At 35.9% G+C, this 17,131-nt stretch overlaps 1 protein-coding gene across 3 annotated transcripts in view; it reads right to left on the reverse strand.

Annotated features, from left to right (window-relative positions):
- LOC125914581 (disks large homolog 2) overlaps positions 1–17,131 on the reverse strand; it is a 780,669-nt gene that overhangs the window by 636,287 nt on the left and 127,251 nt on the right. For all 3 annotated transcript variants that reach the window (XM_049619999.1, XM_049619993.1, XM_049619986.1), the window contains exon 3: positions 378–428. In XM_049619999.1, coding sequence (XP_049475956.1) covers positions 378–428 — 51 coding nt within the window. The remainder of the gene's footprint in view (positions 1–377; positions 429–17,131) is intronic.

Here is a 17,131-nt window from a genome sequence, read left to right on the forward strand (position 1 = left end):
AAAATGCATGGTAATGGTAGTTATGAGATAGCATTACTAATGTATAAATGAAAATTTTTGTAATGTATCTAAAAATGTATAGCAAAACATTAATAATGGAAACGATAGGAAAAAGTGCTATACTAGCTCACTGAATATTTCTGTCATTCTCATTAATTTCTCCATATCTTGGCAATGCCATTTACATATGGAACATTCTGGTGATGTGGTCTGTCTCTGTGCCCTCCACTGCAAGCATTTCATTAATATTTTTGTTTTGAGTCCTGTTGGAAACTTCCAAGGTAAAATACACAATTGTGTGATTTCACAAAACAATCCATTAGGATGCAGAATGTTGAATGCAAGACTGAGGTTTTCAATTATTCGATTTTTCTTACCCTTTCCAATGTAATTTCTTCAAACTCATATTCAATTTCTGTCCCATTGACCTGTAAATAAGAAAAAAAGAAAGAATGTTAAATACATGTTGAGGGGGAGATGGCTGCATTTTTATAATGTTTGGGGTTAAGTTTCATACTGGCTAAGAATAAACCACACTTTCTTAATGTCTGTGATTTTATGTTTTCATCCAAATAAAATATAGTCTAAGGTATTATAAAATATATGAGCAGAACTACAAAGATAATCAAAGCTTATTGCATTCCTTAGAATTTGTGATATTTACGGCAGAGGGAACAATACAAAATAGGCATTGTGAGGTTACAAAGAATAAACAACCTAGGGGCAATGTTACAGTTACAAGAAAATAATTCCCTAATACCTTTTAAAATTTCCATGAATGAACACTAAAATACAACCTTAAAAAGTCAGTGGAGAAGGCAGTATAACCATATATCATATTTTGCCAAAGAAAAGCATTAAGAAGAACCATATCAGATAAGAAATACTTTTTATTTATTTATTTATTTTTTTTACTGGCTCAAGCTCAGGTAATTCATCCCCATTATCCTCATTATATTTATTAGGAAGCCCTGGACCATGTAATTATGTCCATATACCTTAGTAGCAACAAGAAAAAAATGAAGTAGGAAATGTGTGAAATTCCTAGTGAGAAAGTTTAACAACATCTAAACTCTTACATTGACATGAATTTACAAAGAAAAATACTTAAACATAGCAATGTATAATATATGCCTTACGCATCAACAGGTGTGTATAAACAATAGATGAAGAGTTGCTTTAAAATAACCTAACAGATATTCAATTGCCATTGTTATCACAGAGTCCTTTTCAGCCAGGCAAAAACCTCTGCATGAGAAAATTCTCAGCTGTCTGTGTCTTTTTTCTTACATGCGTCTCGGCAACATCATTAGTATTTAGGGATTGTCTAGAAAGACTAATTTTTAACTACCATGATTTTAAACCATCATTTTGGCAGGGTTTTAACCAGTTGACTTTCCTTCCTTAGAAGAGTTTAACATAGTTCTTGCAGACTGAGAGCTCTATAAAGATAAGGACCAGAAGCACTATTGGTTAACAGAGCCTGGAAAGAAAGAATTGATGAAGGGGAAAAACAAACAAACAAAAAAAAGGAGTGACAGAATGACCGACTGAACTAAGTATTAATTTATTTAATCTTATTTGTAAACACAGATATTTGTGGATTCTTTTCCATAAGGAATTTGGATGCAGTCTCATCAACTGAAGGTGTGGTTATAATCAGCAACTATAAAGAACGACAATAGACTTTACTTATGTGTGTCCACCAGCCACTTAGAGCATATTGTTGATTTTCTAATTACATGAGCTAATTGGTGAATCACATTTTACTGTGTTACTACATTATCAAACAGCCTTAAACCAAATTTGATTTTCTGGGCTTCAGCAAGTTAATGACTCATTGAAGAGGACTTGATGATGCTAGAAAGCTTTCGCAGCTTTATGGAGGTTTTTGTTCTTCATGTGCAAAAGTATAAAATAAAACTCCAGCTCCCTGTATGTGTGTGTTTCCATATTAATTCTTTTTTTGTTTGTTTTTATAACTTTCTTTAGTTGATGGAAGACAGAAAGGAAGGATGAATTAATGTGATATGTTTTAATTCTCTCAGTATGGTTCTGTGAAGCTTTTCTTTGCTTCAGTGACTTCTCTAGAGTGAAGCCCTTCACATTATCAAAGTGCTGCAAAGTGAGGAGAAAAAAAAAAAAACTTCAAAGAAAGGAAAACAAGTCTCTGATAATACAATCTAAAGGCTCAGGCTGAAAGAAATTCTGTTAGGAAGTACTTAAAAGACAAAAATCCTTTAGTGGCATAAAAGTGCCTAGTCATTCATAGTCTACCAGAATCTTTGCCTAACAATTCTGTGATCATGTATGCTGATTTGAGTTCCAACATTCACTATAGATACATATCCTAATTGCTATTCAAAAGATCCCTGGTCAGCTAGATGAACTTTTGGAGGCTTAAAGACTCTATGGGTCTTCAGTTTTCAACCCAAGAAAGTAATGTAATTTGCTTAATTCACTAGTATCCATAATGTCTTCATAAGAAGAGATGATGCCATCTAGATTGGGATGTCAGCTTGCTTTTAAAAGAATACCATATGATTTCACTCATATGTGAAATCTAAAAATCAAAACAAATGAACAAACAAAAAGAAGAATGAAAGCTATAAATACAGACAATAGACTGATGGCTGCCAGAGAGAAAGGGAGGGGAAAGGATGGGCCAAGTGCATGAAGGGAAGTGGGAGATACAGGCTTCCAGTTATGAAATGAATAAATTATGGGGATAAAAGGTACAGCACAGAGAATATAGCCAAAGGTATTATAATAGCACTGTATGGTGACAGATGGTAGCTACACCTGTGGCGAGCATAGCATAACAGAGTTGTTGAATTATTATGTTGTACACCTGAAACTAATGTAACATTGTGTTTCAACTATTTTCAAAAAAAGCAAAGAAACATCTTATGACTCTAACAGGATTTGGTAAAATTATAAAGGAATGAAACGTTTTTGGAAGAGCTGAGGCAGTATTTCCACCATGAATGGAGAACATTTAAGACATGTTATCATAAGAGCCAGTGTGGGGAGTTCAGGAAAGCCATTAAGAGTTGTCTATTTTCTCATCACTAGAAGAGTGTGATCTATGTTCTGCTTCAAGACCCCTGAGACAAGAAATCCCACAATTTCACTTGACAAAGACCTTGGGCTAAAGGATAGAAGGCACAACTAAGTATACTTCCATTTTAATCAGAGGTACGTAAGAGAGGGTTGTGACGTTCGTGAAAATTTAGCAACTTTTCAAATGCGTGCACCAATACAGTATTTTTAAATATTTTTTTCCCCACATTTATTTAGAGGAGTGGTTGCTTGCTAAAGAGACAAGAAGTATAAACAGTAATTTCTCCCATCCATAATTTTATGTATTCCCAGGAAAAAACAAAACAAATGAACAAAAAACTATGCTGTGAATGGGCTTCCATTATCCTCTGGAGGAGCTTAAAGACAATTTATTGTCGGAACTTGCGTTGGTGGTCTCCCTCTCTGCCCAGTCAGTTTACCAATATATGTCTTTCAATTCATAAAACTCTTTTCCTGGAAAGAATTCTGTTACATGCGTTTTTTTGTTGTTGCTATTCTTGACCGGTAATACTTCCTGTGATATTTAAGCACCCAGGTTATGTTTTATGTACCTGATAGTTCAGGGCCTGGACAGCTACATAGATTGGGTTCTGGCATTGACCATCACTTAAAGTCTCCTCTCACCTTGAAGACTAGGAAAGTGAGAGGATTGGCACTTTTGTAGATATAGAGGGAATTTCGCTATATTGAAAAATCTGGTTTTTTTTTTTTCAGATAGTTCATTTTCCTGAACCTAATGGCTCTGTGGTGACAGCTGGTAGGTTTCTATGGGGGCTAGAAAATCAAATTGATGCCACACATTGTCCTGACTGATCCGGGCATGTAGCCTTCTTGGCATCACACAGAAGAGAGTGACCCGTTCAAATTCAAACTTGGTATTTAAAGTTATAATTTCATAAACTTTGAGTGCTCTCTCACTGCCCTTTTCCCCCTTCAGTGCTACTTCAACCAACTGTCCACATGATCAGATAATTTAAATGCAGTGTTTTTTAATCTTCTGAAAAGAGGTCTAACACACATGAACTATTCCACATTTTAATGTGATTTAATTTGTATCTTAAGAAATGATTTCTCCAATTATTTTGTTCCTTGCCACATGTGTAATTTAATTAAAGCTAACAACATATTAAAATCTTGGATAAGTAAAGTTTTATACAACCCCATATCACATATTATAAAAAGTGCTTACAGAGTAATATCAAAGTGTTGGCTTCTTAAAAACTAAACATAATTCCACATAATAAAAAATACTTGAGCATGTGTCATGTGCCAAGTGCTGTGACAGGTATTGAAAAAAATAGAGATTTAAAATATGATCCCTATTCTCAATAAACACATGGTCCTTAAAGTGGCACCAAACATACTAAGGCCCCAGAGAAGTGTGATACCCAATATATGAAACATAAAGGCGGACTAGAACCACAGCTCCACTCTTGCCACATGTGAGGGCTGTTTGCTGTTTACATAGATTTTATTTCTTAGTAGGATATAATGTGATGGATGATGAACTAATCTGCCCTTTATTAAAAGTAATTATGACATAGTAAGCAAGACTTATATCTAAGTATTATGGTTTTGCATATAAAGCTGTTGCTTTGGGAGAGGATGTGATGATCATGGAGACTAGAGCAGCTGGTTTTCATACCCTCTTGCCATTCCCAGAGCAAGACAGAGCCCCAGTCACTCTGCTTCATCTGCAGCTGCAGCAAACATGTCACAATGCTTTATGGCTCCTTACACTTGAATCTCCTATGTACCTTCTATTATTTTCAGTAGGTAACATCATGATTTCAAGAGTGGGGGAAGAAAAAGACACCTCTTTGAATCCTAGTTCCAGTATTAATGAGATATGTGAATATAGCCAATTTCCTTGATCTCTCTAACCCTTAATACCCCCGTGTAGAATGGTACTAACAAGTACTTCCCTAATATGATTATTGTGAACATTAACTTAGATAATTAATGTAAAATGCTTGACACATATCGTAAGTGATAAAGAAATTATAGTTAGCTATAATACCATACAATTCTCTTCATGAAGTTGTTGGGAGCAATAAGTAAGATTACACAGGTTAATGGTAGGTCTTTGGTAGGTATTCAGTAGTGAGAGCTATTTTACCTAGCTGTGGATTAATAATCTACAAGCTTCACAAGGTTTATATGATCAATTATTGAATGTTTGTTAATTTCCCCCAGTAACATAAAATATAATTTAATAAGCAAATAAACGTGTTTTCTTCTACAAAATCCACTAAAACCTTTTTTAACGTAAACATCTCTTTCCTGAACCCATCTAAGATGTACTGTCTTGAGGAGAAGAATCATCTGAGCTTTCCCTCTCAGATCAGGTCATTGTAGCCTTCACTCAGAATATTACCTGAACTGGACTTTTTTCCAATCTGTGTCTGCTCCCTCTTGCATTTTCTTTTTAACATTGTCTTGCTCAGTCTTGATCTTTACATTACTCTGCTGTTGGCATTCACTTTCCTAAGGCTTTCCCATGGTATCCCTTACAGAGCCATGTTCATTAGGATATCAATGATATCTTACTCATGATTGCACCACTGTAGCTTCTGGCATCATGCCTTATTCATAGTTGGTCTCCAGAAAACTCTAGAACCAAGTCACCTGAGAACTCTGAAAACTGAACAGTCATTGAACGCTTCTCCATCTTTAAGTAAATATAGGGAGCCCTTAACACATACTTTATTTTCCTATAAAATATGGCTTTCATTTACCTCTCTATCTCAGGAAATTTTTAATACACATGCATTGCTAATTTCTAATTTAAATACTGTACACATGAATTAAAACATAATCTGACACAACCCATTGTGTGCTGGGCATGATGATATGCCCTAGAGATACAAAGATGGATGATACATGGCTCCTGCCTCAAAGACCTCTCTCTGATAGAGGGAGATGAATACTAACATGCAACACAGTGATATGGCTGCTGTGTAGATGCCCGTAGACCGTAGCAGCAGAGGTGGCATAGAGGAGGGACCAGGCAATTGCACCTGGAGGGAATCAGAAAAGACTTCATAGAGGAGGTGGTATAAACTGAATGTGTTAACAGGTAAGTGTCATGAGAATGAATAGGGAAGAGATGGGTTTACCAAGGAAGAGGGAGCAAGATGGACCACTTCTTCAGAGTGTTCTTCTGGAGACTGCACTGTCCTCAGAGTCAAAAGACCTGTATTACAGCCTTGATTCTGTGATTTAACATGCTGAGTAACCCTGAGAAGGTCATGGTGCTTGAATTTTCTCATGCAGACAAATGATCCCTGAGGTTCCTCCCTGCTCTGACCTCCTAGCATCAGGACTTTACTCTCTAGTCATATTCCTTTCTGTCACTTTGGGCAAGGTGTACCTGACAAACTTTAATATGGGTTTTTCAATTACTCTCTACTTTGAAGATCCCAATTGGCAACCTATAATCCTACCAGCGGATTGTTGTCTGACCTCCATGTATCCCTGCCATGTCCTTTCTCCTTAACCTGTAAGGTTCCCCATCAGGGAGGAAACTAAATGGTAGTATCATCAGCTCTACTTACATCTATTCAAGACTGTTACCATCAGAACCTTCCCATTTCTTCTCCTCAAAGACCCTGAGACTTTTGGAAGAAATAAAACATAGCTTTTTCTCTTTGAAAAAGGGGGGGGGGCAAGACGAAGGAGTTTTGTTCCACCTCAATCTAAAAGAAAGAACCATCTTCATCTTTTCATCACATTTGACTTTAAGTGTCTCTGCTGAATGGATGAAAAACAATCAGGTACTGAAAAAGTGAGAGTCCATCTACCAACATGGAAGCTCTAACCAGAATAAGAACATCATTAGACACAGTGGCACACAACTAAGCTGTCCATTACTTCCTTTAACTAATATTCCTTCTCCTATACGATCTCCACTGTTTCAAATTGTGCCCTCCATTTACATTAAGAGGAATTATCACATAGAAATAAAAAGCTCTGATTCTGGGATCCAAAAGACTTGAATTCTAATGCCAGTTTTGCCACTTACAAGCTGTTAGAATTCATCTTTTTTCGTGTTATACACACTTGTGTAAGTGTCAATATCGGTTAAAAACTTAGTAAGCAATTTTTTAACCTATGTAGAGCATCTGTTTTAATCTAAGGTGTGGGCCTGGTTATTTTAGAAATACTATTCAATTATAATGAGAACAGTTTAAAAAACACATTTTGAAAAGAGGCGAATCATAGTACTTCTTACTTTTAATAAACATAGGCTGTAAAAATAATTATTGATATTCTTAGTCAAGATTCTAATTTTGGTAAGACCACCATTCCTATTAGTTACCTGAATGTATTCTATCAGTTAACGCTGTTTTCATGTTAAAACTTCTAATCTTAATTAAATTTCTGAGCTCAGTGAACTGCTAAATTATAACATCCACCAAATAGAAAAAAAATCAGTATCCTATAATATGTTCCATTCTTAAAATTTTTTCCTTTGTTTTTGTTATCTCCTCTGCCTTTTTATTAATCTTTTATAATACAGAACTTTGAGTCTAGAAAAGTGATCTTACATTCAATAATTACTGTGTGTTTTTCATTTAATTAGAAACCACAGGTTTTTGAAAATTATTATTATTAAATACCTTATTATCTGTAAAAAAAATGTTATAAACTTTCCCGGTATTTTTGTGAAAAGAAGTTAAGGAAAATAGCTAGGGTTCTTACATTTATGAAAAGTATATATATGTGTGTATGTGTGTGTATGTGCATGCATCTATATATCTATATCCATATCTATATCTATATCTATATCTATATCTATATCTATATCTATATCTGTATCTATATATCTATATCTATATATCTATATCTATATCTCTATATATCTATATCTATATCTATATCTATCTATATCTATATCTATATCTATATCATCTATATCTATAAAACGTTGTCTTCTGTAATGAAAGAAATGAAGGAAAAATAGTACTTAGTAAGTTCAGAACTGGATTTACCTCTGATTTGGAAATGGCACATTTCTTCTCAGCTTTGCTCCCTTGCTTTGCACCATATGCTGAATGGAGTAGCAATAGGTGATTTTAATGCTTTCACTTTGCTCCAGTTTAATGGATACTGTTTTGTTTTTGGAGGTTTAAATATCCTATAAGTTAAAACATGCTCTTTGAGAGCAGTAAATGGTGTTAAGAACACAATCGATCAATGGTTATAAAGTCATTATGATATACCAGGTTTTTGTTCCATCAGGCTCACTTTATTATCCCCATATACAAACCACTTGGTCAACTATAAGCAATGTCCAAGAGAATCAAGAGCTCAAAGCATATGCCAAACGATTTAGAGAAACAAAAAGAGAGTCCTGAACTGTAAGTTGAGACTTGACAAAGCTGATAATGTGAGCAGATAGCAAAGACTATTTTCTCTTTCTCTTAGGTATAATCCAACTATAGTAAAAGGTAGAATACCAATTCACCCAGTTCTTTACCCTCAATTTCTCTCCTCAGTCTTGCCATCTTCTATGTATTCCACCATCATACAAAAGTAGAGGATCCACAAATACTTTCCCACATTGGAATACAGTTATCTTTTCCCAGTCTTCATCCTCTCTGCTTTGCTGCAGTATTTGACACTCTGGAGTGACCACCACTTGAAACTCCCCTTTTCTTGTGTCAAGTGGTTGATATCCTTCCTGGTTTCCTCACTACTGCTCTGTCCACTCCATTTATCTGTTTGCTTTCTTTTTGCCAGATATGAGCATTTGCCAAGGTCTGTCCCTTTTGGTTACACAATCTCACTCAACTTTTATTTCCTAAGTAAATGCCCTAGTGTCACCCTAGTCTTAATAAGTTTGAGACAGGAATAATCATGCCTAATTATAATCATCATTTCCTCCAGTCTATTCTCTGTATCTTTAAGGGAATTCTCTTTTTCATATATGTCCCTTATATTTGTTATCGACACCTAACCAACATCCCATTTCAAGTCATAAACTATTACTTTCTTACGATCAACAACATAATTTCCTAAAAATATTTCTGTCTGTATCATATTTCAGTATCAATTGATTCTTCATATCCTTTGAGAGTTATCTTTCTAAAAAACAATGTTTTTATCATGTAATTATGCTGTACAAGTAGCTTTAAGTAATTTTTCTTTATCCTTAAAGAACACTTCAGAACATCCACCAGCTGTTCGCAATCTACTTTTCTAGATACAAACTTTACTTCTTATCTCTGAAAACATTTTTGAGTCAAATAATTGTGCTGAAGCTTATATAGTCATCTCTTTTCTTGATGCTTATTTATTTTGAGAGAGACAGAGTGTGCACAATGAGCAGGGAAGGGACAGAGAGAGACATGGGGAGAGAGAATCCAAGTTCTGGGCTTACAGAACAGAGCCCAATGCAAGGCTTGATCCCATGAACTGGGAGATCATGACCTGAGCCCAAACCAAGAGGTGGATGCTCAACCAACTGTGCTACCCAGGTGCCCCTGTGCTGAAGCTTCTATAAAGCAACTTTTCTCTTTGGTATCTTCATTAATGTCATATAGTACACACTAAATGTCTTTATTTTAATCTATGCTTATTAAAAGCCCAATTACTTGGGAAATATATATTTGAATGACTAAAATTTCCCAGGTACTATGGTAGTGTGTTCTTCGGTCCTAGGAATACGATAGCAAAGTACACAAAGCCTCTGCCCTCATAGAGCTACATTCTACGTGGGGATGTGGGAAGTTTCTATTACTGTCAACATAAAGCTGTTCCACAAAGTCAAAAATATTTTTCTTAACCATCTCCTGGAAATTATCACTCTAGTCTCTAAATTACCCCCTCAAAACAGCTAATAACACTAATTACTACTACTATTATCCTCCTCCACCACCACCACCACCTTCTGTTAACTATCTACTACATGCCAGGCACTACCATAAGTTGATCTAAAAGTTAAAATAACCCTGGGAGTGAGACATTTTAATGTTAATTATAGTATTAAGGAAGACAAGTTTTTGTGGTACCTGGGTGGCTTAATCAGTTAAGTGTCAGACTCTTGATTTCAGTTCAGGTCCTGATCTTGCGGTTTGTGAGGTCAAGTCCTGTGTTGTGTCCTGCGCTAATGGTGCAGAGACTGACTGGGATATTCTCTCTCTCTCTCTCTCTCTCTCTCTCTCTCTCTCTCTCTTTGCCCTCCCCACCCTTTCTCTCAAAATAAATGAACAAACTTTAAAACTAAAAAGAAAGCCAAGGTTTTAAAGTTAAGTGATTTCTCCAAAGTTATACAACTGGAAATAACATGAAATGAGGACTGTCTTGTTCATCCTTCTCATCACTTAGTGATGGGAAGTATATGCTCAATACAAATTTGTTGAACAAAATTAAAGAATGAGTGCCTATAAGGAGGAAGGCAAGAATGCAAGTATCTAACACTTGAATAAAGGGAAGTCTAATAGTAAAACACTAATCCTTCTCCCTAATCATACATAACATAGTCCCTCTCATACTGTAGTTGTGGTCTTCCTCAAGGTCGGCTCCTTATATTGTATTTTATCTTTCTTGATACACAGTTCTCTTACATGAGACATTATCTTTTGTCTTTTTCTCTTGTAGCACCTATCATAATGACTTGCCATAGAGACATTCTGTGAATAGCTACTGAAGAAATAAATCAATTGAACCTTATGTTAAGGGATTTTTATTTGCTGTTAATCTTTCAAATCCCCCTGTATTCAAAAGTCCTCCTCCCAACTGCCAGTTTCCAAATGAGTGAACTGCCTTAATTTCCTTCTCATCATTTTACTTCAATTCTTGCTAACAATAAACTGTGTCCCTTTTCATCTGAATTTATGTCACCTTTTCAGCAGCCTTCAAGATCAATCCATCAGTCAACAAATATTTATTGACAATCTCCACCTTCTTTTCTAGCTCGTATGATCTTTTTTTTATTCTGGTTTTAAAAGCACATCACTATCTTCACAACCTTAGAAATGAGCTATAGAGGTATATTGCCCTGCTAATTCATCTGCTATTTCATCAGGATCACATGAAGAAGTTTTTTAAGTTGTGTGGTTCTGGAAAAATGCTTTGATCTGCTTGTTACAACAAAGGTCAGATCAACCTTTCCAGATCAGATGCTAAAGAAAGCATTCTGCTACTTATTTCACCTTTCTTGAAGTACCATAGTATCGTGGCAAGGAACAAAATTAATTCTGTTTCCAACCCTTCTCTCTCGCCAGTTGACAAAATATGGAAATTGTAAGGTTTCAATATGTATTTATATGTATCTTTTTTCAGATTATACTAGCAACAATATTCATCACTTACATACTGTTTCTAGATTATTTTATTGCTCCTCATAACAATTCCATTCAGGTAGATAATATTGTTACTCAATTTTGCATATGAGTAAAGAACTCAGAGATGGTAAATTATTTGCTCAAAATTGCTCAGCTAATGTTTTGTGCTTTGATTTGAATCTAGATTGTTTGGACTTTATTTTTTTTATTATTATTTTTTTTTAGATTGTTTGGACTTTAAATTTAGAGCTGCTCCCACTACATTTTGCTGCACATGTATGTTATTCTTAAACATAAGAGATAGTCTACGATTGGATTGTATAAAAATTACTGATATTTAACTGTTTTGACTTACAAAATGGCAATTCTGCATGGTTCAATCTGATAGTATAAAATAACTGAGCATGATGGTTAGGAGGTAGGATTCTGGATTCAGATTGCCTGAGTTTACAACATGATTCTCCCATTCTCTAGTTACAGAAATTTGGGTAAGTTACTTAATTTCTCTGAAACTTGTCTTTATTTACAAAATGGATTATAATAGTATTGGGTGGTGTAAGGATTGAATGATATAGTTTTGTTGAGGTCTAGTGTTCAGCACCTAGTGAATCTTTAAAAAATTAACTACAATTGTTTTAAAATTTTTCCTTGGTATACCATTCGCATATTTAAATTCTGCCTATTCATCTTTCTAAGGAGAAACCAGTGTGTGCATGTGTGCATGGAGGGTGTGAGTAATGGTGGGTGGGAGATTAACGGCTAATGTTTGTAGGAATTTTATAAGAATCAACATGCAGTGTGTTCCATATTCCTACAGAAGACTTGAGTTACCTCCATTTTCTACTGTTAGATTCAATTAACTTATATCAAATACAAATCTACAGTGAAAAAAAATACAAACTATATTTTTCAAAGAAAGAATAAAAGCTCAACCTTCTTTATTATATCAGTGCTTATGAGACTATATTCTGAAGTTTAAAAAGGGTCATGCATACTAAGTTGTGGCCATGACAACAGCTAGTCATACCAGAGAGCTCTGGGCTACAAATTAGATGTACTAAATCTCTTTATCTCTGGACACCTGTCTGCCAAGCCTTTAAGTCTTTCAAGTGTGGTAGTATAAGCTCCAAAAATTTCATGATTAACCATAGATCAATCTAGTTTTAGTATCCTCTTGTAAGAGGAAGACAGATTCAAAAAGGTGTTGGCATGAACTCTCGGTCACATTAAATTTAAAAAATTCCATGAATACTTTAAGAAGAGTTAACAAATATTAATCAGACAATAAATCTTGGGTGCAAAGCATGAAGAATCAAAGTTGGTAGGTAAGGGAGAAGATGAAAAAGGAAATTAAAATCACATTTCACCATACTATCACTTTTCTTAGTGACCCTACCTAGAATGTCCTTGCTTGCCATGTCTTCTCTGTGTAATTTCTATTTATCCTTCCAAAAAGCCTTCTAAAAAACCTTCCATGATTCTTCTCCCTTTCCATGAATCTAATGCCACACAATCAGCAGCTTTGCTGCCACTGGAGAGGGCCAACTTCATTTGGAGCAGCACATGTGAAAACCTCATGCTCAGAGATGTTGAACATGATAGTGACTTTGGTGGTAAATATCAGGAAAACTGAACACTGCAGTAGCCCACGGTAGCAATACTGGCTGTTGAAAAATACAGACTATCTAGACTAGCTAGAAATTTAACAGGGGAACTTGTGGAATTAGTCATGACAGGTCTTGATAGTTCTAACATATCACTGCCAAACTGGAAAACTGAGTGAATGTGCAAGGTCATTCATAAACTCTGTAGAAACTGAAGAAAATCCCAGTCATCTGCATATTCCTGGCTGAATGTGAGACCTTCACATATACAGAGGAGTTATAAAGGTCTATTGAAAAATAAAAGTTCAGACAGATTTGTATATTGCTTGGATTTGAACACATTTCCCAACCCACATGCAAATCCACTGGCAACTGTGCCTCCTTGACACAAAGTGTTTAAATATAACCCCTGACCAAAACTTGACTCACCAGTAAGCTATGCTGATCTAGAGTCAATTGTAGGAAGCCAGGAATGAAAGGAAGGAAGGAAGGAAGGAAGGAAGGAAGGAAGGAAGGAAGGAAGAAAGAAAGAAAGAAAGAAGAAAGAAAGAAAAAGAAAACTAAGAAAATTCAAGAGAAACATCAGAAGCTTAACAATTCAGGGAAGACAGGCTCCACGATCAAGCCCGGATACATGATTAAATGTACACACAAAAAAAAAAAATAAATAAAGAGAAACAAGAATTTGAGATAGGGGGACAGGAGGGAATAATTCCAAATTAATAGTCATTTTAACATATTATCATATGGCTTATTTTCAAAAAGAAATTATATAAAATCCAGAGAAAGAAAAATATGACCATACACTAGAAAAAAAGTGGTAAACAGAAGATGTATCTGAGGGATCTCAGAGTTTGGAATTAGCAGAAAAAACTTCAAAGAGGAAGCTGAGCTCTCCCTGTCCCATGTTTACAACTAGATATCCTACACATCCAATTCAGTAAGCCAGAGAGAGACCTGAGGACTGACTGAACAAAACTAAATATATATAAGAAGCTGCATCTAAAAGACTGTAATGGTCAGAAAGGTGGAGGGAGGCTGCCTGCAGGAAGGAGGAAGCTGCATGCAGGGAAAGAACAGAGAAACAGGCCCTCATACCAGGGAGCTCACATGAGCAAGATTAATCCCCAAAATGTTTGGTTTTAAAAACCAGAAAGGCTGGGGCACTTGGGTAGCTAAGTCGGTTAAGTGACCGACTTTGGTTCAGGTCATGATCTCATGGTTTGTGGGTTCAAGCCCCACATCGGGCTCTGTGCTATCAGCCCAGAGCCTGGAGCCTGCTCTTGATTCTGTGTCCCCCTCTCTGCCCCTCCCATGCTCGAGCTCTGTCTCTTTCTCTCTCTCAAAAATAAATAAACATTAAAAAATAATTAAAAACCAAAGGGGCTGAATTCTGTGAATTTTTAAAACCAGTGGACTTAGAGCCTGGACCTTTAAACATCATTTGACTCAGAACTGGGTGAGCCTAGAGGGTGAGTGATGGCTGGGTTGACACCTTAAAGAGACTGCAGCCTGCATGGGAAGACAACATAAAAATGGCAGTTTGCACAATGTGTGTGTGTGTGTGTGTGTGTGTGTGTGTGTGTAGAAACAGCAGACAGATCTATTCATACTGATTCTGGAGTGTGTTGGGAGACCTCTCCAAAAACAAAACAGCTGAAAGTTACCATGTTCTCCCCCACCCTCACCATAAACAGAGCCACCTGCAAGAAGTGGGGCTGCACAGACACTTGTTATACCCTGCTAGTAGTGCACCTTCCCTATGAGTTCTCCTGAGGATTCACCCACTCCAAGCCTGTCAGCCTTGGCCCTGGGCTCAGAGCAAATTTGGTTAACACACCCACTCCGCCCAGCTGTCAGGTGCATGGTTACGACCATGTGCCATAACCGGCCACACCCCTCCAGACACTGAGGCACTCCATGCTCAGCCTTGCACCTCTGAATGCCTGCCAACAGGAGTGCTTTGGAGATCTGTCATAGGACTAATTGAACAGCATCAATTTTGCTAACACTACTGCCCTGCTCCCAAGTTTCCCCACAGGCATGCCCCCTCAGAACTGGCCTGCCTGTGTCCCACTAACACCACAGAAAGTAAGCACAGCCCATGACAGGCAGAGAGTTCGTGCAGACAAATGCACCAAAAAGAAAAGTGACTCAGACACAACAGCAGAATGTAAAGAACACACATAGGATATTCTCCTGAAGTGCCAAGTTCTGGAAAACAGGGAGCACTGGATTGCAGGGTACTCCAGGACCTCTTGTTCATAAAGTCAGTACTTTCAAGAGCAGAAGACATACCTCATTTTCTTAACACAAAGAACGAGACACAGAGAGGCAGACAAAATGAGACAGAGAAATTTATTCCAAATGAAAAAAGGACAAAGCCATAGCCAGAGATCTAAGTGAAACAGATGTAAGTTACATGACTGCTAGAGAATTTAAAGAAACAGTCATAAGGATACTCACTGGACTTGAGAAAAGAGTATAAGACAAAGTGAGAACCTTAACATAGAGATAAGGAATAACAGCAGAGATAAAGGGTGAAATAAATGAAATAAGAAACATGCTTGATGGAATGAACAGCAGGATGGAAGAAGCAGAAGAAGAAATTAGTAACCTAGAAGACAGAGTAATGAAACTTAATGAAGTTGAACAAAAGAGAGAAAAAAGAATTATGCAAAACAAGAATAGACATGGCAAACTCCGTGATTCCATATTAGAGGAGTCTCAAAAGAAGAAGAGAGAGAAAAGGGGGAAGAAAATTTATCTGAAGAAATAAAAGCTGAAAACTTCCCTAATCTGTGGAAAGGAAACAGATATCCAGATCCAGGAGGCACAGAGAACTCCCATCAAAAGCAACAAAAGCAAACCCACACCAAGATATATTGTATTTAAACTGGCAAAATATAGTGATAAATAAAAAATCTTAAAAGCAGTAAGACAATACAAGTCCTTAATTTACAAGGGAAAACCCATAAGGTGAGCAGGAAATTTTTCAGCAGAAACTTTGCAAGCCAGAAGTGAGTGGCATGATATATTCAGAGTGCTGGATGGGAAAAATCTGCAGCCAAGAATATTCTATCCAGCAAGGCTATCATTCAGAATAGAAGGAAAGATAGTTTCCTGATGAACAAAAACTAAAGGAGTTCATGACCACTAAACCAGCTCTGCAAGAAATATTAAAAGGGACTCTTTGAGTGGAAGAGAGAGACCAAAAGTAATAGTATAAAAGTAGTAAACACAAAAGCAGTAAAAATGAATATTTTTGTAAAAGATTAGTCAAAGAATTCAACAAAAAATGATATAAAATATAATAACAGATACCAAAAATGTGGTAGGGAGAGGAAAAAATTGGGTTCAAACTTAAATGACTACCAACTTAATATAGACTGCTATATGCAGGGGAGGTTATATATAAATCTAATGGTAACCATATATCAAAAACTACTAATAAATATGCAAAGAATAAGGAGGAAGAAATGCAAATATGTCACTAAACAAAACAGCAAGACATTAAACAGAGAAAGACAAGAAAGAATCAGAGAAAGTCTTCAGAAACAAACACAGAACAAGTTTTAAAATGGCAATAAATACATATCTATCAAATAATAACTTTGAATGTATAAGGACTAAATGCTCCAATCAAAAGACATCAGTGAAAGAATATATACAAAAAAGACCAATCTATATGTTGCCTACAAGAGATTCATTTTAGATCTAAAGATACCTACAAATTAAAAGTGAGGGGATGGAGAAATGTCTATCACGCAAATGTATCTCAAAAGAAATTTAGAGTAGTAATACTTATATAGGAAAAATGGACTTTCAAACAAAGATGGTAGTAAGAGACAAAGAAAAAACACTATATAATAAAGGAGACAATCCAAAAAGAAGATATCATAATTTAAAATATTTATGCACCCAACATAGGACCACCCAAATACATAAAACACATAATAACAAACATAAAGGAACTAAGGTATAATAACACAATGATAGTTAGGGACTTTAACACCCCACTTACATCAATGGACAGATATCTAAACAGAAAATCAATAAGGAAACAATAGTTTTGAATGACACACTGGAAGAGATGGATTTACAGATATATTCAGAATATTCCATTCTAAAATAGAAGAAGACACATTCTTT

This window comes from Panthera uncia, chromosome D1 (genome assembly GCF_023721935.1).
Source record: "Panthera uncia isolate 11264 chromosome D1, Puncia_PCG_1.0, whole genome shotgun sequence".
Lineage (NCBI taxonomy): Eukaryota > Metazoa > Chordata > Mammalia > Carnivora > Felidae > Panthera > Panthera uncia.